This window comes from Trichoderma citrinoviride (genome assembly GCF_003025115.1).
Source record: "Trichoderma citrinoviride strain TUCIM 6016 unplaced genomic scaffold BBK36scaffold_20, whole genome shotgun sequence".
Taxonomy (NCBI): domain Eukaryota; kingdom Fungi; phylum Ascomycota; class Sordariomycetes; order Hypocreales; family Hypocreaceae; genus Trichoderma; species Trichoderma citrinoviride.
The window spans coordinates 67,532-87,568 of NW_020194728.1; the positions used below are offsets into that span (position 1 = coordinate 67,532).

Genomic DNA, 20,037 nt, shown 5'->3' on the forward strand with positions numbered 1-20,037 from the left:
CCAGCTCCAACAGCTGCTGCTCTCTCGCTACGCCGACCCTCAGCCTCGCGCGCCTAGATGGCTTCGTCGCCTCCGCGTCCGCATCCAGCCGTCCCGTGACATCACAGCCCATGCTCGACAGCAGCTCGACGCTCTCGAGAGGCTCCTTTCCGCACGCCTGACTGCCGCCCCGAGCATCGAGCGATGCCGCACAAGCGCAAGCGTCCAGACGAGCCCGATCCCCCGGCCGACGCCCAGCCCGATCCGCAAGCCTCCACGCGCCGTGCGACGCGTCAGACTCCCGTGCTGCCTCCTCCGGTGCCCGCCGCTGCGCTTGTGCCGCCGCCGCCGCCTCCTCCCGCGCCTCCGCTCGCAACGACGCACAAGATGGCCGCCGCCGCTGCTGCGCCCGCCGTCACCGCCGTTCCCCTGCCTCCAATCCTCGTGGCCGATCCGCAGAAGCGAGGCGCGCGCAACGGCCCCCGTCCGCCAGGCGCCAACGCCTCCGCCCTGCCTCAGAACCCTTCTGCGTCGCCTCTCCAGCCCCTCCCGCCTCTGCACGGCGGCCTCACGGCAGCTGGCCCCCGCAGCACGATGAACTCGCCCCTCTCGCCCGGCTCCAGAGTAGCGGCGGCTGCTGCTGCGGCTCCCGCTGCGCAGATCCCACAGAAGCGGGCAGCCCCTGTGGCCGATATGGGCGGCGGCGGCGTCTCGGCCAAGGACCGTAGGCGGCCGTCGGATCTGGTTGCGCCAGAGATCACGTATCACGTCCCTCAGGCGAATCAGCAGGGCCGACAGTCGTCGCTGGTGAGGCCTCATGGGCCCTCGGCGCCACCTCCGAGGCTCGACAAGACAGCCCCGACACCAATGGTCATCACGCCTGTACTACCTCCCAAACCGCCGACCCTACCGGTGTCTGATAGACCGCCCCCGAGGACAGATCGTAACATTGACAAGGTTGTCTTGGGCAATCTATGTTTCCGCACCTGGTATCCGAGCTACTACGGCAAAGAGGTGTTGGGGGCTACATCAAGCCATGCCAAGGGGGACAGCAAAGACGGCCTTCTCGACGCCGCTGGAAGGGGCCCGTCGAAGAAGGACAGGGATGGCTTGCCAATGCTGGAGAGGCTATACGTCTGCCCCAGCTGCTTCAAGTATGCCAAAGAGCTTGTGGCTTGGTGGGGTCATGTCAAGCTGTGCCAGCAGCGGGCTCATATCCCGGGGAACAAGATCTATGTCCATCCCAAGGGGAGGCGGACCGTCTACGTTGCGCAGGATGGCAGTCGAGGTCCGGGTCAGAAGAAGCGACGGGGGGAAGGGAACATACGATACATTGAGGAAGTTGTCCAGGACGCAGGCGAATGGAGCCTGTGGGAAGTGGACGGAGAGAAGGATGTGGTGAGTTCCAGTCATGCATGTCTGATCCTCTTCTGGCTTTCCTCGAGACTAACCGAACCGGTCTCGTATCTCCAGCTTTTCTGCCAGAACCTGTCGCTCTTTGCGAAGCTCTTTCTGGACAACAAGTCCGTCTTCTTTGACGTGACTGGGTTCAACTACTTCTTGTTAGTATACACGCCGCCAGCCGTGGCGACACCAGCAGGTGCAGCTCCTCCCCCCGTCACGCCGCAGATTACGGGGTTCTTTTCAAAGGAGAAAATGTCGTGGGATAACAACAACTTGGCCTGTATCCTCATATTCCCCCCGTGGCAGCGCAAGGGGCTAGGCGCCCTTTTAATGGGCGCGTCCTACGAAATTTCCCGACGAGAGGGCATCATGGGGGGCCCAGAGAAGCCGATATCCGATCTGGGTAAGAAGGGGTACCAGCGCTTCTGGGCCGGGGAGATTGCCCGGTGGCTTCTCAGCCTAGACGTTGCGCCGGCGGATGCGCAAAGCGGCCAGGAGGCGCTTGTGGATGTTGAGGATTGCAGCCAGGCAACGTGGATTTCGCCGGAGGACTGCCTGGGAGTGCTGAGAGACATGGGTGTCGCGGAAGATGTGGGTATTGGGCCCGGAAAGCCGGAGCCCGTGGACGAGCAGCAGCCGCAGCCGATGCAGGCATCTGAGGAAGACAGGAAGAAGAAGCAAGCATCGACCGGCGAAGACGATGCGGCGGCGAAACAGAACATCAAACGAGCATCAGCCGAGGCGGAAGAAGACGAGAGGCCGAAGCCGAAGCCGGCCGTCAAGCAGGTCCCGCGCGTCCGGATCGACAAGGAGGCGGTGCGGCGGTACGTGGCGGCCCATCGGCTCGTGCTGGACAGGACGTGCGACCCGGCCGGCTTCGTGGAGGGGTATGCGATGAAGAAGGCGGAGAAGGCGGCCAGCGAGGGCGCTGAGTCTAGGGACGAGGCTTTGGCGAGAGGATAGAGAAGAATGATTGAGAATGAGGGCGTGTGGCTGGGCTTTTGGCGTAAATGGGAATTACAATGATACCCCCTTTTTTGATTTCTTTACATTTTTTGTCTTTCCTGAGGTGAATTGCTGTCGTTGCTTTGGCTTTGACTCTGTGCTGTTTGCTCGGTGCTTTATATGCAAGAACCATCACGGAGGAAGGGTCCAAGAGGGCTTGTCTTGTGAAGAAACTCCCCGCCCACCTCACATTTGCTTATTGATTCGCTTCAGTACATCTGCAACGCAGACTTTCTACTAGTACCTCAACCCAATTTCTCCTGCATATAAATCAAGCTGCGTGGTAGTAATACGAGGCTGTTTCTCCTATGAGATCTGTCACATGGGAAGCAGACCTGATTCTTCGCGAAACCGCTCAAAAGGGGGAAACCTGAGCCTCTTTCATCCAAATAGCACAGCTCGTAGAAGTAGAGTCCGAGACAAGAGGTCCTCAAAGGGGCAATACACACCAAGAAAGTAAAAAGACCTCTTTTGCTTGTTTTACCTCGGTCATACATAAGGTACGATCCGTACATACGCACAAGGTACGACAGTCTTCGTACTTGACACCGGGAACAGATGCGCGATATACCACGTTCCATACAGGGGGCCCAGCTTTCACCACAACACCATCGTCTACATCATCGTTTCTCCATACATCGCAGCAAGCAGTTTCTTCGATCCGAATAATTCTCGTCACTGTCGGGAAGCCAAGGCCCCCCTAACGGCACGCCCCCCCTGGCTCATGCTGTCGAACATCCTTGCCCAGCAGCGTTCGGAGCAAAAAAAAAATGCATGCGCGTGGGATGCCTGAGGACAAGGGGCGTGGAAAAAGGCGAGGCGGCAGATTGACAGATCCACCGGGCTGGTTCTTACTCGTACATGTAAGAGCCAAAGGCAACCTCACCCCCAAAACAGCTATAAGATACGTATACGTGTAAATACGCTCAATGAAGCCTTTCGAACATCGTCTTCAACATCGGTTTGGAATGCAGCGCTCAAAAGCTCATCAGTACTGCTCTTGCAAAGCATTTCCCCGCAACAGAGAAGAAGCAGGATCAAGAGCCATTCCAAATCAGGTCAACCAATTCACATCAACAGCTACCTGACTCGTCATGACTCGTCAGTTGGCCAAAGTCAATGGGGGAAAGTAGCAGAGCGAGCGTAGCAAAAAATCCCGGCAATAGAAGCGATTTCGTCCAGAAGACGATGGCAGAACAAATTAGTATAATACTTATGCCTGACGAAATCCGCACGTCCCGTCATCAAAAGCGGCTGTATACTTGTAGGAGCCTGCAATGCATCTGCTCGAAATGCGTCATTTTGCGACAGTTCTCATGAGGCATCACGATGCCCATGGGCTTCGTGGCCCTGGTGATGCGACAAGGGGGTGGGACCCTGACTGCTGCCTTCTGCCAGCTGAGTAGCGAGGCTCGCTCCGGCTCATTTGGAAAAATTTTCGCAGCCGCCATTCGGCTTGACCTCCGTTGATTTTAGCCCGAACAGCCGGGCGACCTTTGGTGCTTGTTGCTGGTCACCGCCAGACCTCCGACCCCTGCCGCTGCGTCGTAGCTGCGGCACGGAGGCGCGAATAGCGGCGGCAACAGCGCTGCGTGAGGGTGTTGGGCGTCCAGCTCCCATTGGGCACACCGCGGCGCTGGGAATGACAGCAGAGATTGAATGAAACCTCAGCTATCGCGCAGGGCACGTCATGCTGCAAGGTAGCAGCGGCAGGGCTCGGCAGTCAGCGTTCCATGGCGTGCTGCTTTCGGATTTGCTGGTCCTCGTCGAGCTGGTGTAGCTGTGATCGCCGTCGAGTGCCATCGTCCATCATCGTGCATCGGCGCCTGTACCGAACACTTGGCCGAATACCACGACAGGTAAGACAGCAGGTGGTAGGACGGGCGGAAGGGCGGACGGAGCTCGGTATTAGACGTCGCACGTACGAAGTATTCGGTACCGGGGACTCGTAGTAGGAGGTGTTTGCTTTGAGACCCGAGCAAGGAACAAAGGTTACCCTGCCGGCTGCCATCGCTCGGAGGGGGGTCGGCACACATCCATCATGAGGTGCCTGCAGCAGGGCTGGACAGACATTACACCAGGACATTCAAAGAGTAGGGACGAAGAGAAGCGGCAGGAATACGGCTTCCCTTTTATACCGCCGCGCAAACTTTGCTCTTTGCTTGCAATGGAAGAGTCATCAGGGGTCTGACGACAGCTCGAGCCTCGAGCACTCGAGCATGAGCTGTGACTCCTCGTCTCCATCCTTATCTCGACGGCATCAGCTGGTTCCAGACACACATGTCGTGTACTCGGCCTCGAGGTATAGATGGTCGTCCAGGTTCACTGCTTGTAGCTCTGTGGCCTCCCCAGTGATACATTGCGTCCATGTTCCTCGGCATCTCTTCCACTTCCTCTTTACACCCCTCCTAGCATCTGTGCTCGCAATCGGCCAGGCAAGCAGTGCAATCAAAGCCCGGCCAACCCTTGCAGGTCCACCCACGTGTCAGGCACCCAGTTCTATGCCGGCCTTTCTGTGAGCGTATCGTATCGTACTGTAGCACCCATACCGCATCAACTCACGGCAGCAACGTGCTCGTATCGGCCTTTTCGCACTCCTCGCCAAGTGGGGCGTGGGGGCTTGCACCAGCGAGCCTCATCCAGTCGTACAACTTCATGCTATCTGAACGCGGCAAAAATTCTGCTGTCCGATAAGTCGATCCCGATGTTATAGGAGTATTCCTAGTACCAAAGGCTTGCCTAGGCGCCATTTTTTCTTCATGCCTCAGACAACAACAAAGCAGAAAATTTTTCTTGGCCTGCTGGCCCCCCAGAGGAGTGAAGTCATGGTATTCACTGGTCGGAGGAGCAGCAGTATCATCAATTCACCACCAGCCTCGGATAGCATCACTCATCTGGAAGAGGCGCGTTTGTATAGTCGTACTTGTAGAGCATCTGCTTGGTGGTGGTGGTAATAGCCATCTGTTTGGTCCGATTAAGGTTCGCACCAATGACTGTTGCCGTGCGGCCAGTAAACCGACTTCGATGGAAGCCAATGGCTTGCTTGGCCAAACGTCAAGGGCCACAGGCCAGCCGCTCTGCTCTTTCACTGGAATGAATACCTGCACCGTCGAGGTTTTGGCGCTCTCACGGACGGACACAGTAGGTTGACGACTGTTCAAACAGCTCCGGATTTGAAGCCTGAGGCCGTAACCTTCGCAGCAAGTGCAAAACTCGAGGAGCTCTCTCTCCTCAGGGCTTGCTGGGAGTCGTCTGCGAATCCGCACCCGGCTTCCCCCGATTGGACAAGAGAGCCGTTGGCGGCATGCCTCAACTGACGGACACGGATTCGCACCACAGCTTTCCAGCACACAAACCGGTCCTTCGGCCTCAGTCATCCACTGGCTCCGGCGGTGGGAATTTCACTCGTTTGTCCAACATGGCCCCGGCTGACCTCCCTCAATGCCCCTAGGCCGGTCCCCCAGGTGGGTCCTCTTTTCTTGCCATTCCTCCATCCAGCTCCAGTTCTCTTTCTCTCTCTCTCCTTCTTCCTCCAGACTCGACCTTTGCCTCACTCCATCCAACCCTTCCAGTCCAACCTTCCAATCCCTCCTCAAACCATCACAATGGCCTCCCGTGTCTTTGCTTCCCGTCTGGCTTCCCAGATGGCCACCAAGGCTGCCCGCCCTGCCATGCGTGCCCCCGTTGCCGCTGCCAAGCGCACCATCACCACCGGTGAGTCGAAGAAAAAACTTTTTCCCTCAGCAAATGGAGGTCGGCCCGCGGTGTTTCGATCATCCAGAGGGAACTTCAGCAAAGCTCAATGGACGAGCTCAGTATGCTGACTTCAATTCGTCGTAAAGGCAGCCCCATGCAGGCCATGAAGCGCCAGACCATCCAGGCTGCTGGCCGCAACGCCTTCCAGGCTCAGCGCCGCGCCTACTCTTCCGAGATCGCCCAGGCCATGGTTGAGGTCTCCAAGAACCTGGGTATGGGTTCTTCCGCCATCGGTCTGACCGGTGCCGGTGTTGGTATCGGTGTCGTTTTCGCCGCCCTCATCAACGGTGTTGCCCGCAACCCTGCCCTCCGTGGCCAGCTCTTCTCCTACGCCATTCTGGGTTTCGCTTTCGTCGAGGCTATCGCTCTGTTCGACCTCATGATTGCCCTGATGGCCAAGTTCGTAAGTGATCCCGAGGTCTCGTCCGCAACATCGAGCTCAGTTGAGTCTGACCAATTGCCCTGCAGACCTAAATTGCCTCTCGAGAGATTGGAAAAGCTCCGGCCATTGGATGGAGCAACTAATATAAGGGGACGACGTTGGACCGTCCGCCACTTGGGGTTTGATGGTTTTTCAAATGCAATTGGAGTGCCAACGTGCACGGAAAAAACAAGGAAGTGCATCATAGACGGTGTTAGAGGTTGGGGAAGGTGGTCATCGATGAAAATGGTGTCCTCTGTCTCAATAGATCTTGGGTAACGCCCATCCTGCTCCCTCGTGGAGTCCATTGTAAAATAAAAAAAAGCCTCAATTCATTCCGCCCCTTCAGTATGAAGGGTTTTGACATGCTCACTCTTGCTGCGACGGGCTATTGACGTCAAGAATGACGTTCACCTCGAAATATACTGTTCCATCTTGGGCATTCGCAGCACTGGTTGCTAATGCTTGACTGTTGATTTTCCTGGTCTCTGTTTCACTCGGTCATCAATAGCTGCATCGCCACAAGAGGCTGAACAGCTCAAGCTCCGCGAGCAGAGAGCTATTGCCGCGCGCAATGACGGTCATCATACACGCAAGCAGCTCATGGCAACGCTGTTTTTTTCTTCCATTTTCACCAACTTGGTGAGACCTGAGGGCTGCGTTGTGCGTGATATATCGACCATGGTGTCCACAAACTGAAGAAAGCATTGCTCCACACGGTGTCAAAGTGCCTCTGGCGGGGGAGGGGTTCCTCTTGGGCTTCACTCAAAGCTGACGTGATTTGCTTCCGTGGAAAATGGTGGCCTTTTTGGTGAACTGGTGGATCCAAACAAGATAAGAGAGAGCGCGAGTCTTGTGCCCCGTAGTAGTGGATCAGGCGTTTGAGCTTGGGATCATATATAGGACGATGCCTCTGTTGACCGGCGTCTGTCCACACACGTCTTGATACAATCAGAGAACGGCTGTGTGCTGTCATGTCTTTCGCCAGCTTGAGCTAGTGTGCGCTTGTCGTCCAGACAGGCATGACGAGTAGCTCATCGAAATATCCCAGGCTCGGGTTCCCTTCACGAACGAGACATGCGACGGCGCCTTGGATTCCACGCCTCTTTCACAACTCGAAAGGTCTAGCTGCATGCACCTCAGCCGGCTGATGTGAAGTTTCCTGGTGCAATCGAACCCATGGATCCGGACTCCTGATGGCTCTGGTTCTCTTCTCGGCTGGCAGCAGCTCGAATCCGAAAGGGGTCGTACGGAGAGTCAAGAGATTCCCTTGACATTGGACCCATCTCATTGGCATTGGAGCATCGTCTCAGCATAGGCTCCCTTCATCATACGGGATATGACGTTGCGGTTTTTGGTCCTAGGTTGATTGGAGAATCACACACTCGTGTTCCAGGACGCTGGCCCGTTGCCGATCAAGTGCTCGCGCAATATCATAGACTGGACTCGGATTCACCTTTGGGCACTGGAAGTCCTCCCAAGGTACTGACCGTCAGCTAATAGACTGCAAGTGCCACTCCGTTCATCGAATACTCACTGGCAGTCAGCGCGTCACCTGCCGTGCTCATCCTGGTCAGAGGAATCAGCCATCCCCGCCATCGTGGCGCTTCTCGCATATGCAATTGTTCAGCATGTCTGCTTCTGCAAGTTTGAAGTGGGAAGATGAGCGATGGACGCACAATTCAGCAAGAAGAAGGAAAAGGAAAGAGGAACGTGAACAAGGCATGGCAGTCGCGATGCTCTTCCCCTCACGACTTCCCCCTCACGGGTCACATGACCTCTCCTGATGGAAGATGCAACGACGTTACATTAGCCGTGTAAGCTGGGGGTTCTCGGCTGAATTGCCTCCCGTAAAGGAAACAAAAAGACATAGTTATAGGTCGGTGATTCGGTTCGAATGGGGGTGGAAGTTGGTGGTGTTGCGGCAAAAGACGCGCCGGCCTTGTTGCTCTTGGTTGTTGGTGCGATTGAGTTTACGCCATGGCTTGACGTTGCCGAAGCCACCAGCTTACTACTACTATCGAGAGTGCACGATAACTGCCCTGTTCTGGAAGGCAAGTCAAGTGCGGATATGACAAAAGACTGCATATATGGTAGGAATCGCAGATATTGCAGATATTGCAGAAGAGGGGGGAACAAAGAGAAACAGATGGTTGTCGTCAGACGACATCAGGCCACTAGAAGGCTTGATCAGGTGAAGCTGACATACAGACTCAAAGTAGTTGTGCGATGTGTGATTCTGGCCACATCCAAGGTATTTGACTGATACGGAGTACAGTAATCCTGCAAGTTCTCTCAAGAGTAAAAGATTCACAAGCGCATTCACATCGAGCTTCACTTATATCCTACAGTGTCTCAAGCAATCAGTTTGTCCAAATAGGAAGCCCTTGAAAAGCTCCGTAATTCCATTATGTACAACGCCGTCCTCTCCCTGGAGTCCCAATCGAGAGCCAATCTATGCTTGTAACCAACAGCCAGCCCCTTCCCTTCACTTCTTAAACGTAGCACTCTTCTCACCCCGAATCGGTGGCATCCGTCTTGCCGGTTTAATCTCGTCGTCACCCGTCTTCGCATATGGGTCAAACGCCTTCTTCTTGTTCTCGATAGCTGCCGCCTTGGCATCATCCCTCTTGGCATGAAGGACGGATGCTGCTTTGCTGTAGTCGAAAGGAACAGCTTGATACTTGGCGCGCTCTCCCACATCCGTCTGCTGTTGCTGAGTCTTCCGCTGCGCTTTGCGGGCAAGCTTCTCCTCTTGCCGCTTGGTGCGGAGCTCCAGGTGCTGCTGCTCCTGAGCCATCTTGGCTTCTTCTCGCTTCCTCTTCTTTTCCAGCTTCTTCGCCTTCTTGGCCGCCTTGGGAGGTATGTCTTCGGCCTCAATCTCAATGACGGCGTTGCTGTCTTTGTTGTCGTCCTCCATGTCTTCTTCATTGTCGGAAGCCGACTCACCTTCTTCACTGGGTGAAGGCTCGTCGTTTTCAATGGCTTCGGACTTTCTCTTCTGCCCTCTTCGCAAGGTGAACTCTTCGTCCTTTTCGACCTCAGGAGCGGGGATTGGCTCCTTCACTGGTTCTTCCACTGGGACAGGCTCGGCAACAGGCACAAAGTCTGTGATGTCCTCGACGAACCGCTGCCAAGGGAAAGGGAAGTAGTCTTCCTCTGCACTAACGGCTTCTTCCTTCGTGCCATCCCATCGTGAGCTTACAGCGACGTCTCCAAAGAGCTGCGAGCGCGGCAATTTGGCCGCTATGGCTGCTTCCTCCAATTTCAGTGTTGAGGTCTGCGTCTTCGTTGCCCGGGGAGCTGCAGCACTATGCCGTAATGACGCCGGATCACGAGATGTAAAAAATTGCAGCAGGGTCGGTCCACCCTGTGCTTTTAGCTCCTGGATCTGGCTCCAGATCTCGTTGACTCGAGATCGAGCCAGAGCAGCAGTAAGTGGCAGCAGGCTGTGAAGAGCTTTGGCATCTGGAGGGTTGGCGCGTGCAATATCCACCAGGTTGTTTGTGCCCAGCACAAAATTGGGATTCTCATCTTCCTTGCGCGCAGTAACGTCTCGCCACTTCCAGAGCGCTCTGAAAACTGCAAACTGCTCACTCTTGTAGCCCAAGTGCGAGTTCTTAAGGACAAAGTTGTACCAGCCTCTGGACCCTTCGCCCGTCTCTTCGTTGAATTCGGGATGCTCGTGGCGTGAAAGAGAAAGCTCTCGCGATTTCTCCAGCACACGACCAATGAGATCCTTATCGGGGTCGCTGCGGTCCGATACCTTGACGAGATCGTTTCGAATCATGTCGTAGATGTAAAGCAGGAAGTGGGTATCTGAGCGGGCGTAGAACAGCATTTCTTCAGGGATAGGCCTAGACAGAATTAGCAAAAACGACGATAACATGGAGCACAATGTGTTGTATCATACCGTATCCTCCAATCGGCCAACTGATATCTCTTGTCGGCATCGAAATTGACAAACTTGGACAGGAGGAAAGCCAAGCTTCTGCTGGAGTAATGCAGGGCATCGCTTGCGAAGAATGTGTCGAAAAGGCCATTGACGTAGAGCCCAAGGTCACGCTGAAGCCAAACCATGTCCATGTACGCACCATGAAAGACCTATGAGAGAGGTAAGTAACAAGACAAAGCCCCCTGACCGGTCGAATGCTCACCTTTACAATGGTAGGGTCGGCGAATACTTCGTTGAGCACCTGGAGCTTGTGACGCCAAGGCTTCAACGTGTCAACAATCCAATCTTTTTCTCGGGTGCTGATCTGCAGCAGGGACACAAGGCCGACGTAGGTTCTGAAATCATGATGCTCCAAGTCAACCGCGATCTCCTTTGCTTGTTTCAGCTCCTGGAGCATGTCGACAACGCCTTCGTATGTATCAACCCACGTGGCTGAGGTCGTCTCGACTGGTTGGGGGGGTATGGGGTCAAGGACTTGGAAGACTCGGTCGGGGTACTGCATGCTCAAGATCTCTGGCTCATACGGATGCTTATATCTGGAGAGAAGGCCAGGCTGTTAGCGAGGGAACTGAGGGCGCGGCGAATCAAATTTGGCAGGCTTACTGAGTCGTTCCATTGTCTCCAACAAATGTGACCAGGCTGTCTTCAAGAGACACCTTGGCGTGCGGCTTCTCTGTCAACAGGGGCTTCCACGGCCCATTGGGGAAGTTGTTCGGCGGGATTTCAAAGTCCAACTGCGGCTTCTTGACGTTGGCGTTGCGAATGACTTTGCTCGTCGATTTGGCTTGCTTTGTCTTTGAATTCTACAAATGATAATATTAGAGCTATGTCGAAGAATGTCCATGAGTAGAGGCCTTACGGAATCCGAGTCTCCATTCTCTCTTTGCTTGATCAGCCCCGTATACTCGTCTAGAGCCCGGTCTGCCTTCTCCAGCACAGAGTCCACGACATCCACCACTTTGCGCCAGTTCATGTCGACATCTTCGGGATCTTCCAGCTTGGGCGCCTTGACTCCACAAGCCTTGGCTGCCGAGCTCAGCAGTCGCGTCGAGAGGTCGAGAATGCGCGACGTCTGGTCGTCGAGCTGCTCGGCAACGTCTGGGTTGACGGTTCGCTGGAAGGCCAGGTCGTGGGACGCGATGCGATTGGCGGACTTGATGGTGGAGATGAGGGCCTTTTGGATGCCCTCCTGGAGGGAATTGAAGTCCTGCGACGAGTCCATGGCGATGCGCGGCTCCCCCCGAGGCGGCAGGGCTGATGGGCTGATGAGAGTGATGAGGCTGTCGCCGCCGCGATGGACAATGAATGAAAAATACGGCCGTTTGGGATGCGGTTGAGATTCTTATCGATAACAAAAAAGTTATTGGTCTCGCGTTTCCAGCAGGAGGAAAAGTGGGTATCGAGTTACGGAGTCGAAGGTTCCTATCAAGCTGTCGAGCAGCTTGCAGTCCCGAAGACTTTCTGGGACGTTGACATCCAAGGTTGCGCATGGAAGCTGTCTTGAGGCCACTGCAGCATGCTTCTTTTTCGTTCTCTTTACACTGAATTTGATGGGAATTCGTTTCTCTCAAGCCATTCGCTGAATTTGCACCATATATCCTCTATGGAAGATATCAAGCCCACCTGCACTCAATCATGTACAGGCCACTTAAGGGAGCATGCCTCACCTGAGATTTCAATAATCATTGTCTACAACCGGGAATTACTAGACTATCCAAGGCCTACGAGTAGTATATGGTGGCTTTTCCTGAAGGAGATGGGCAATAGATAGAAGCCCACTTGTACGAGTAACATTTCGCGCAAAGGTTTGACAGAAAATGCAATGTCCAGCCCATCATGTGGGCCATTCTGTGCTACCGTATCTTCGCGGGCCATGTGAAAACGCATCGGCAAAATACTTGGAAACGCCATGCCAAGCGCAGGGAAGAACTTGGAACACGAAAGAAGCTTACTTTTCGATTCCGTTTTTTCTCGTCCTGCCTGCAGTACCCAACACATGGAGGATTCGTACTACCTTAGTATTACCGTTGATATACCTGTAGATGCCTCACTCTGCTTAGGCCCGGTTGATTCAATCTGTCGAGGCAAAAAAAAGCATTTGCGCAATCCAGTGTCATGCATGGCCGTGCTGGAAGCACTCATTGGCCAGCGCCTCGAATCAGGAACCGCAAAACTGCCTGAAGCTTGATACTGTATCCGTCCAGCCTGCAGTGGAATTTTCCGGGCCTTGTTCGCGGCAGCCCCATAGCGTTGACGTCAATAAGGTTGGCAGGACACGGCACCCGAGTAAGTGCCTGTAAGATTCTGGGCATCGCACGAAAGCATGCCGTTGTTATGAATTCATCGCCTCCGAGTTTGCTTTTTCGCAGTTCCCGCCTCGAGATCGCTGATCGCTGATCGCTGATCGGACTGTTTGCTCCGACCTTACACAGGCACAATTGCCAGATGCTTTTCTGCAGTGTTGAGAACCCAGGTAGGCAGTAGGCACGGCTTGTCGCAGAGGCATTTGCTGTGTGCGTTTGTCGCCTTCAATGAAGGTATCAATAGTGCTACTTTGCAATATACGGAGTACATGCAGAGAATATCCCTCATCACCGTTGCAGACATCCATTTTGAAGAGTTTGATGACGAGCCTTGCACGGCCATGTGCAGTGCCTTGCGTGACTGCGTCAGGGAGCTGTAATGCAGCGTGCGTTCAGGCCTCGAGCTGCGCTAAGACGCCCGTAGCCCCGGGCAATGGCCGCTAACCAGGGCCCCAACAGCTGCCCCTCCCCCTCCTCTGCCTGTAGCGCTGCGTGGCTGCCCCTCCGCTGGCAGTTGCGAGGCGGATCGTATAAGAATCAAGGCTCCAGTAAGCTTTTAAGCAGCGCCATCATATTTCCCAGCCGTATTCCGAACGCGAAGCCGCATCTCTGCCACCTCGTCCTTCTTCCTCTTCCATCTCGTGCCGTAGCTTAGAATCATCCCAAGATTCTCTCGTCCGCCTGTCGAGGTGCTTCTATGGTTGCGATTGGTTCTCCGCGATAACGACTGCCAATCAAACAGGCCACCGAGCCGTGCGCCCTCCGAAGCATTTTTGTGTTGCTCAGCTTGTCGTCATCCCGAGCCATCAAGTCGGACGGTCGTCGCCACGCTTCTCTTAGCTAGTTTTTGGACGCCGGATAGCCTCACCTAACGAGAAACCGAGAGCTGAGTCTCGACAAACGAGCTGCGATACACAACTCACAGCTGGGGATCCCTTCACGCCCGACAACAAGACCAAACAACCTCCACACAATGCCTGCTGCTGTTGGATCAAGCGGAGAGGCCGCCAACTCTGGCCGCCTCCTCCTCCTCTCGAACCGCCTTCCCATCACCATCAAGCGCTCCGACGATGGAAGCTACAGCTTCTCCATGTCGTCGGGCGGTCTCGTCACCGGCCTCAGTGGCCTCAGCAAAACCACCAGCTTCCAGTGGTATGGATGGCCCGGCCTGGAGGTGCCCGAAAACGAAATCGAAGGCATGAAGAAGCGCCTCAAGGACGAGTACGGCGCCCATCCCGTATTCATCGATGATGAGCTCGCAGACAGACACTACAACGGCTTCGCCAGTGAGTTTCCTCCCTCCTCCATCTCTTGATTGTGTCTACCTCCAATGACGTCGCTGACTTCTGTATTTTCACCCCACCTCAGACTCTATCCTATGGCCACTCTTCCACTACCACCCCGGTGAGATTACCTTTGACGAATCTGCGTGGGCGGCGTACCAGGAAGTCAACCGCCTCTTTGCGAAGACCGTCATCAAGGATGTGCAGGACGGCGATCTTATCTGGGTCCACGACTACCACCTGATGCTGCTGCCGCAGATGCTTCGAGAGGAGATTGGCGACACCAAGAAGGATGTCAAGATTGGCTTCTTCCTTCACACCCCTTTCCCCAGCAGCGAGATCTATCGAATCCTCCCTGTGCGAGAGGCTCTGCTGACCGGCCTCCTCGACTGCGACCTCATTGGCTTCCACACGTACGACTACGCTCGCCACTTCCTCAGCAGCTGCTCTCGAATCCTCGATACTCCCACCACTCCCAACGGCGTCGACTGGAACGGCCGCTTCGTTACTGTCGGAGCCTTCCCCATCGGCATCGACCCCGAAAAGTTTGTCGAAGGCCTCAAGAGGCCAAAGGTCCAGGAGCGCATTGCCACACTCAAGCGCAAGTTTGAGGGCGTCAAGCTGATTGTCGGTGTCGACCGTCTTGATTACATCAAAGGTGTGCCGCAGAAGCTGCATGCTCTCGAGGTGTTCTTGACAGAGCACCCCGAGTGGATCGGCAAGATTGTCCTCGTCCAAGTCGCCGTCCCGTCTCGGCAAGACGTGGAAGAATACCAGAACCTCCGCGCCGTGGTCAACGAGCTCGTCGGCCGCATCAACGGCAAGTTCGGCACCATCGAATTTATGCCCATTCACTTCCTGCACCAGTCCGTCTCGTTTGAAGAGCTTACGGCCCTGTACGCCGTCTCAGACGTGTGCCTCGTCTCCTCCACGCGCGATGGCATGAACCTCGTCTCGTACGAGTACATTGCCACGCAGCGGGAGCGCCACGGCGTCATGATCCTCAGCGAGTTCACCGGCGCCGCCCAGTCGCTCAACGGAAGCCTCATCGTCAACCCCTGGAACACGGAGGAGCTCGCCAACGCCATCCACGACGCCGTCACCATGAGCCCCGAGCAGCGCGAGGCCAACTACCGCAAGCTCGAGCGCTACGTCTTCAAGTACACGAGCGCCTGGTGGGGAGCCAGCTTCGTGGCCGAGATGACGCGCCTTACCGCCGAGAACACGCAGCCCAAGACGCTGCGCAACATTGCCGGCGCCGTCGTCGGCGGCGTCGGCCAAAAGGTGAAGCAGGTGGCCCAGGACGCGACGGACATGGTAACGGGCGGCGAGCAGCAGCAGCAGGAGTCTGCTGCTCCTGCTGAGGCGCCGGGAGCGTCTCAGTAGGGGGTTCCGGCTGTTATAGTCATTGTTATAGTTTCTTTGGACAAAGTTTGCGGGCTGTTTTCGAAAGGATGGTTTCATGGTAGCCCAAGGGTGTCTTTTTCTTTTACTTTTCTTTTCCTTTGATACATCTGTGTTTACGCTGGACGCTGGGTTAGCGAATAAAAAAACGTACATGAGGGTTTCTTACATCTTATCTTGACGGCCACATTTCATTGCTCTCCTCGTGCGGGTATAGATGACATGGGTCATCATATTCTTATACAGCCAAGCTAATTGACCTGTTACGCTGGTATCACATGGCAACACTACTACGTATAGGCAATCGTTGAAGGGCATGTCAACTCATGACTTGTATTCAGCAGTTGATAATGTACTCTGCATGCATACAGCTATCTAGGAATATCTTGGAAAGAGAAGAAAAAAGCATCGTAAGCCCGGGAAACTCCACCCTCCGTTGACCGCAATCGTAAAGCAACCCTATGGTATTCCATCATCGTCATATCATCATCGTCATCTCATCCCGTCCACCCCCATTCGATCCCATCCCATCCGTTTCTGCAATGTTCCCCCCTCACATTTCTCAAAAAGATTGCTCTCTCAAAAGATTCCATCTAATACGTGCCATCTTTACACAACCCCCCCTCCTCTAATAAGGCGACTCCACAATGTCATCCCGTCCCAGCTTGTACTGCCCACTCTTGCCCGTGCTGATACGTCCCCCGGACTTGCGTCCACTGCCGAGCAGCCGGACATCGCCCATGATGCTTTCTCGAGTGGGCATCTTGAGGCTCTGCTTGGCCACCATGTTGACCTCGTTGGGCAGAGCGACAATGACGTTCTTGTCGGAGCCGAACTTGAAGTCGTCGGCCATGACCTTCTCCTCGTACCGCTTGATCTTGTACGGCGTCTTCTGGCCGCGGATGATGCGCTTGAGGTTCCACTCGATGATGTACGGTCCGGACGCGGTAATGATGCTCGTCTCTTCCGCACCCTCACCGGTGTTGAACTTGGCAGGGGTGAAAGACACAGGCAAGCCGGTCTCGTGGTAGAACTGGGCGACGTGCTCGGGCGAAAGGGCGAGTCGACGAGGACGAGGCTTCGAGTCGGCGGCGAAGGGCTTTTCGAAACCAAGCTTTCCCTCGTTCTTTCCATCATGCTGTTGAGCATCGACGAGGAGGAGGTAGTTCTTGGTAGTTCCCAAGATCCATCGGCCATCAGCCGAAACATCCATGCCGATGATGGGATCGCCAAGTGCAGGGAGCTGCGTCTTGGCACGGATTCCGAGACGGTCAAACAGGCGAATGTCACCCTTGTTGCTGGCCACGGCGATGTAGCCCTTCTCCGTGGTGGCAACGGAGGAGAAGTCGTTCTTTGAGGCGTATTGCTTCAGCTCCGAATCGACAATCTTGTTGCCCGCCTGGCGAGGATCGACTCGGAAAAGGGCGTTGTGAGAGATACCCAGGAACGTCTGTTCGCCCGTCATCTGTGCAAACTTGTTCTCCGGAGCGAACGTTGTGACGGGAATGTCATCGTGGACGTTCCACTCGTCGACGACCTTGCCGTACTCAATGTCCATGCGGTAAAGCTTGTTCGGATCCACGTCGTTTTGCATAATCATGTCCCTGTCCTCTTTGTGGAGCATGACCTTCTTGGGGTTCATCAACTTGCCTCCGGGAGTGGTCACCTTGGAAATGTTGGTCGAGAACTTGAGATGGTTATCCGGCGTATGGGTAAAGACGCCAATCTTGGAGCCGCGAACAACAAAGGAGCGGTCGTATTTGTAGCCCACGGCAAGCTGGGAGTTGACGTCTCCATCAGCCCTCTCCTGTCGCTCTTCGTCCTCGTCCTCAGAGTCTTCATATCGTTCGCGGTCATCCTCTGCGTCTTCGTAGTCCTCCTCGGTCTCTTCTTCTTCCTCATCAACCGGTGGTGCGTCTTCCATGGCGAGATCATTGAATGCGTCCAAGACGTACTCACGTTCCTTCTCCTGGATCTTCTTCCACTTGGTTTCATTCAGCCTCTCCCAGATGGCCTGCATCACCGCTTCCTGGAACTTCTCCAGCGTTGGTTGGTCTTTAAACCGAATGAGCCAAGACCTTCCCGTTCCATCTTCAGACCAGTGGTTGAAGATGAAGGACAGATGCTCAAAGTCGAACACGGGATTGAACTCGGGGGTAACGGGAGTGCCGAGGATGGATTTCCCGGCTGCATCGATCTGCAGCCAATACTCCCATTTACCGACTTCGGAAACCGTGACAATGACGGAGTCTTCAACCTGGGAGAAGTGGCCGGCTTGAGGGTCGTACAGGTGCAACTCGCCAGAGACGGCAGCATAGATCTCAAGGGGCGTAGGAGCAGCTTTTACCCCTTGAGGCTGCTGGGGCGCTTCGACCTCTCTCGACTGCTGCTCCGCAGGTTCGGACTTGGGTGGGAGAGTGGCGGTCCTCTTGGCAAACATATCGTCGATGGATTCGATTGATCTGGCAAGGGTCGGGCTATGGATGGGGCTGGCGGGAGGGATGGGTTGCTCCTCGGGGAACTCAAACTGCTGGAGGTCCTCTTCCGAGGCCGTCGTGTGCGGCTTGCGGTACTTTCGCTCGTACTGGCACTCCTGCGCCGTGCGAAGGAAGCGCTTCACCTCGGCAGGTGTGACGACGCGGTCGCACACAAACTCGTACAGGTCGCCGCTGTCTCCGCTCAGGTCTTTCCAGGCGAGCACCGTCTCGTCGCCGCCCTCCCGGATCTCAATGCGGAAGCGCAGAGCCTCGTCGAGCAGAAACGTCTTTTCGTCACGTTCGCCCACGAGTGCGTCAATCTCGGCGTCCTCTCCTTCTTCGTCTGCGAGCAGCTCAGCTTCTCCTTCCTCGAAGACGCGCTGGACGACGAGCTGGTATTGGTAATCTTGGTTGGTCCGTCGGATGCGAATGGCAGAGTCCTTGAAGATGAGCTCTGAGTAGCCTTTTGGCGACAGAGGTCGGACAAGGTAGAGCTGGCCTTGCGGGAGCTCAATAAGGGATTCCTGCGCAGCTGAGCCGAAAATCAGCTTGCCAACTGATGAAGGTGACTGTTAGCAAAAGAGATGCTATGCGCTGAAAACAGAAAAAGCACGGGAAGAGAGGCAGCGATGGAGGCGAGCCAGGGCATGTTATAGGTCGGTGATTGGCAGGTCGTTGGTAGGGAAACAGAGCTGCAATGGACACATGCGGAGTTCGCGCAGGCTACATACAGAAAGCGCATTCACGTCTTCACTCACCATTTCTAAGGACGAACATTCTGGCAGGTGAATTTGCCCTTGTGCCTCCCAGCAGTCGTCGTTGCTACGTTCAGTGTTGTGCGGCGTCGCAAGTAGATGCTGGAGAGGAAGAGAAGAGGACTGGAGGGCGCTTAAACAATGAGTGGGGGAAGAAAAAGATAAGAAAAAAAACAAAGCGTCGTAGCAACGGTTGTCAGGACGAAAATACGGCCTAGTAATTTGTGAACAGGCAGGCCTGGTAAATGGGCATGGACAGCATAGACAGCACCACGACGCGGCAGATTTCATTCAGATGGAGGAGAAGAAAATCGAAGGCGTGAAGAAGCGGTGATTCAAGTGGCTTTTTGGCGGTTAGGACAAGAGCAGCGCGCCGGACAGGTTTCATTAGGGGTCTCTGAATCCAAGACTGCGTGCGTCATCGTGCAAACAAGCTTCAGTTAGTGACCACACTGAGCAAACGCAGCTGTGGCTGAGGCGAGCGCTGTAAAAGCTCCTGTCAACTTGTGTCGGTGCTGCAAGCCCGCTGGGATTGGGCAGTTGGCAGATGGGCGGCGAAGCGATTGGCTGGCTGCGCCCCCAATCCTTGCCACAGTCCGCCACGTTTTGCCTCCGCTTGGACGAATGTCTGGCTGAGGCTGCACGAGGGACGATGCAGGTACTCGGGGCTGATGGTAGTAGGCGTGAACATTTTCACGGTCGACTGCCTGCGTATCAGGAAGTATCCCTCCTGGTTTTATCAGATACCTGTCTGTCTATTCAGTCGCACTTGCACAATGTCTTGATCGAAACGTGTTCCCGCTGTTAGCCGCTCCCTGGCAGTTCTGCCTATTGCTGCCTGGAGTCGGTCAAGCCACAACAAGACGGAGATGCTTTCTACTTACATGCACTGCTTTCATTCTAGATCAACTAAGGTACCGACTGAACCCTGAACATTCGGTCCATCGAAAAGCTGAACTGTAGAATATCTGGTCCATAGAGGAATGAACCAACACTTTTGCATGAACATGGTATTGACGGGCGTGAATGGTTGAGCTTCAGGGTAGCATGTGATGTGAGAACGCACTTGGCATCAACGGAAAGAGGCTTCGCGTGACCTTGACAAGACACATTAAGAAGGCCCAATTTCAGCTCATGTGATTGGCGAGATGGCCGAGTTGGTTATGGCGTCAGGTTAAGGCTACCTTAACAAGCAAATTCCTGGTGGAGCAATCCGCGTGGGTTCGAGTCCCACTCTCGTCATATCTTTTTTTCCTTTTTTGTCCTTTGATATAGTTCTTTTTATATATTTGCTA

The 20,037-nt window shown here is 54.9% G+C and overlaps 5 protein-coding genes and 1 non-coding gene across 6 annotated transcripts; 4 read left to right on the forward strand and 2 right to left on the reverse strand.

Moving 5' to 3' along the window:
• Positions 1-672: 672 nt before the first annotated feature.
• BBK36DRAFT_1130499 (hypothetical protein) lies at positions 673-2,346 on the forward strand (the record flags this gene model as incomplete). The annotated part of the gene is made up of 2 exons (XM_024891850.1): positions 673-1,377; positions 1,453-2,346. The coding sequence occupies 2 exons, from the start codon at positions 673-675 to the stop codon at positions 2,344-2,346; spliced, it is 1,599 nt and encodes a 532-aa protein (XP_024745241.1).
• Positions 2,347-5,644: 3,298 nt separating this feature from the next.
• BBK36DRAFT_1207766 (ATP synthase protein 9 mitochondrial precursor) lies at positions 5,645-6,849 on the forward strand. The gene is made up of 3 exons (XM_024897435.1): positions 5,645-6,102; positions 6,231-6,547; positions 6,613-6,849. The coding sequence occupies exons 1-3, from the start codon at positions 5,994-5,996 to the stop codon at positions 6,616-6,618; spliced, it is 432 nt and encodes a 143-aa protein (XP_024745242.1). The 5' UTR covers positions 5,645-5,993; the 3' UTR covers positions 6,619-6,849.
• A 2,204-nt stretch (positions 6,850-9,053) lies between these two features.
• Positions 9,054-11,742, reverse strand: BBK36DRAFT_1189710 (hypothetical protein; the record flags this gene model as incomplete). The annotated part of the gene is made up of 6 exons (XM_024896637.1): positions 9,054-9,695; positions 9,771-10,422; positions 10,479-10,669; positions 10,723-11,056; positions 11,124-11,323; positions 11,380-11,742. The coding sequence occupies 6 exons, from the start codon at positions 11,740-11,742 to the stop codon at positions 9,054-9,056; spliced, it is 2,382 nt and encodes a 793-aa protein (XP_024745243.1).
• A 1,629-nt stretch (positions 11,743-13,371) lies between these two features.
• On the forward strand, positions 13,372-15,677 carry BBK36DRAFT_170137 (glycosyltransferase family 20 protein). Its single transcript, XM_024897834.1, is given in 8 exon segments — positions 13,372-13,428; positions 13,495-13,548; positions 13,562-13,774; positions 13,794-14,109; positions 14,192-15,493; positions 15,524-15,545; positions 15,560-15,613; positions 15,624-15,677. 2 exon segments carry the CDS (start codon positions 13,797-13,799, stop codon positions 15,490-15,492), a joined length of 1,614 nt encoding a protein of 537 aa, XP_024745244.1. The 5' UTR covers positions 13,372-13,428; positions 13,495-13,548; positions 13,562-13,774; positions 13,794-13,796; the 3' UTR covers position 15,493; positions 15,524-15,545; positions 15,560-15,613; positions 15,624-15,677.
• A 291-nt stretch (positions 15,678-15,968) lies between these two features.
• On the reverse strand, positions 15,969-19,028 carry BBK36DRAFT_1136669 (VID27-domain-containing protein). Its single transcript, XM_024893060.1, has 4 exons — positions 18,987-19,028; positions 18,746-18,945; positions 16,134-18,543; positions 15,969-16,018 (listed from the first exon to the last, which is right to left on the reverse strand). The coding sequence occupies exons 2-3, from the start codon at positions 18,762-18,764 to the stop codon at positions 16,139-16,141; spliced, it is 2,424 nt and encodes an 807-aa protein (XP_024745245.1). The 5' UTR covers positions 18,765-18,945; positions 18,987-19,028; the 3' UTR covers positions 15,969-16,018; positions 16,134-16,138.
• An 856-nt stretch (positions 19,029-19,884) lies between these two features.
• Positions 19,885-19,984, forward strand: BBK36DRAFT_t189. Its single transcript has one exon. It is a non-coding gene; the product is annotated as a tRNA-Leu (tRNA).
• Positions 19,985-20,037: the final 53 nt, after the last annotated feature.

What these genes read in the sequence shown, in the direction of transcription:
- BBK36DRAFT_170137 (XM_024897834.1), top strand. Translation starts at nt 13,797, where the DNA reads ATGCCTGCTGCTGTTGGATCAAGCGGAGAGGCCGCCAACTCTGGCCGC. An exon ending in ACACTACAACGGCTTCGCCA is followed by an intron (nt 14,110 to 14,191) that starts GTGAGTTTCCTC and finishes ACCCCACCTCAG; the next exon opens with ACTCTATCCTATGGCCACTC.
- BBK36DRAFT_1207766 (XM_024897435.1), top strand. Translation starts at nt 5,994, where the DNA reads ATGGCCTCCCGTGTCTTTGCTTCCCGTCTGGCTTCCCAGATGGCCACC. An exon ending in CAAGCGCACCATCACCACCG is followed by an intron (nt 6,103 to 6,230) that starts GTGAGTCGAAGA and finishes TTCGTCGTAAAG; the next exon opens with GCAGCCCCATGCAGGCCATG.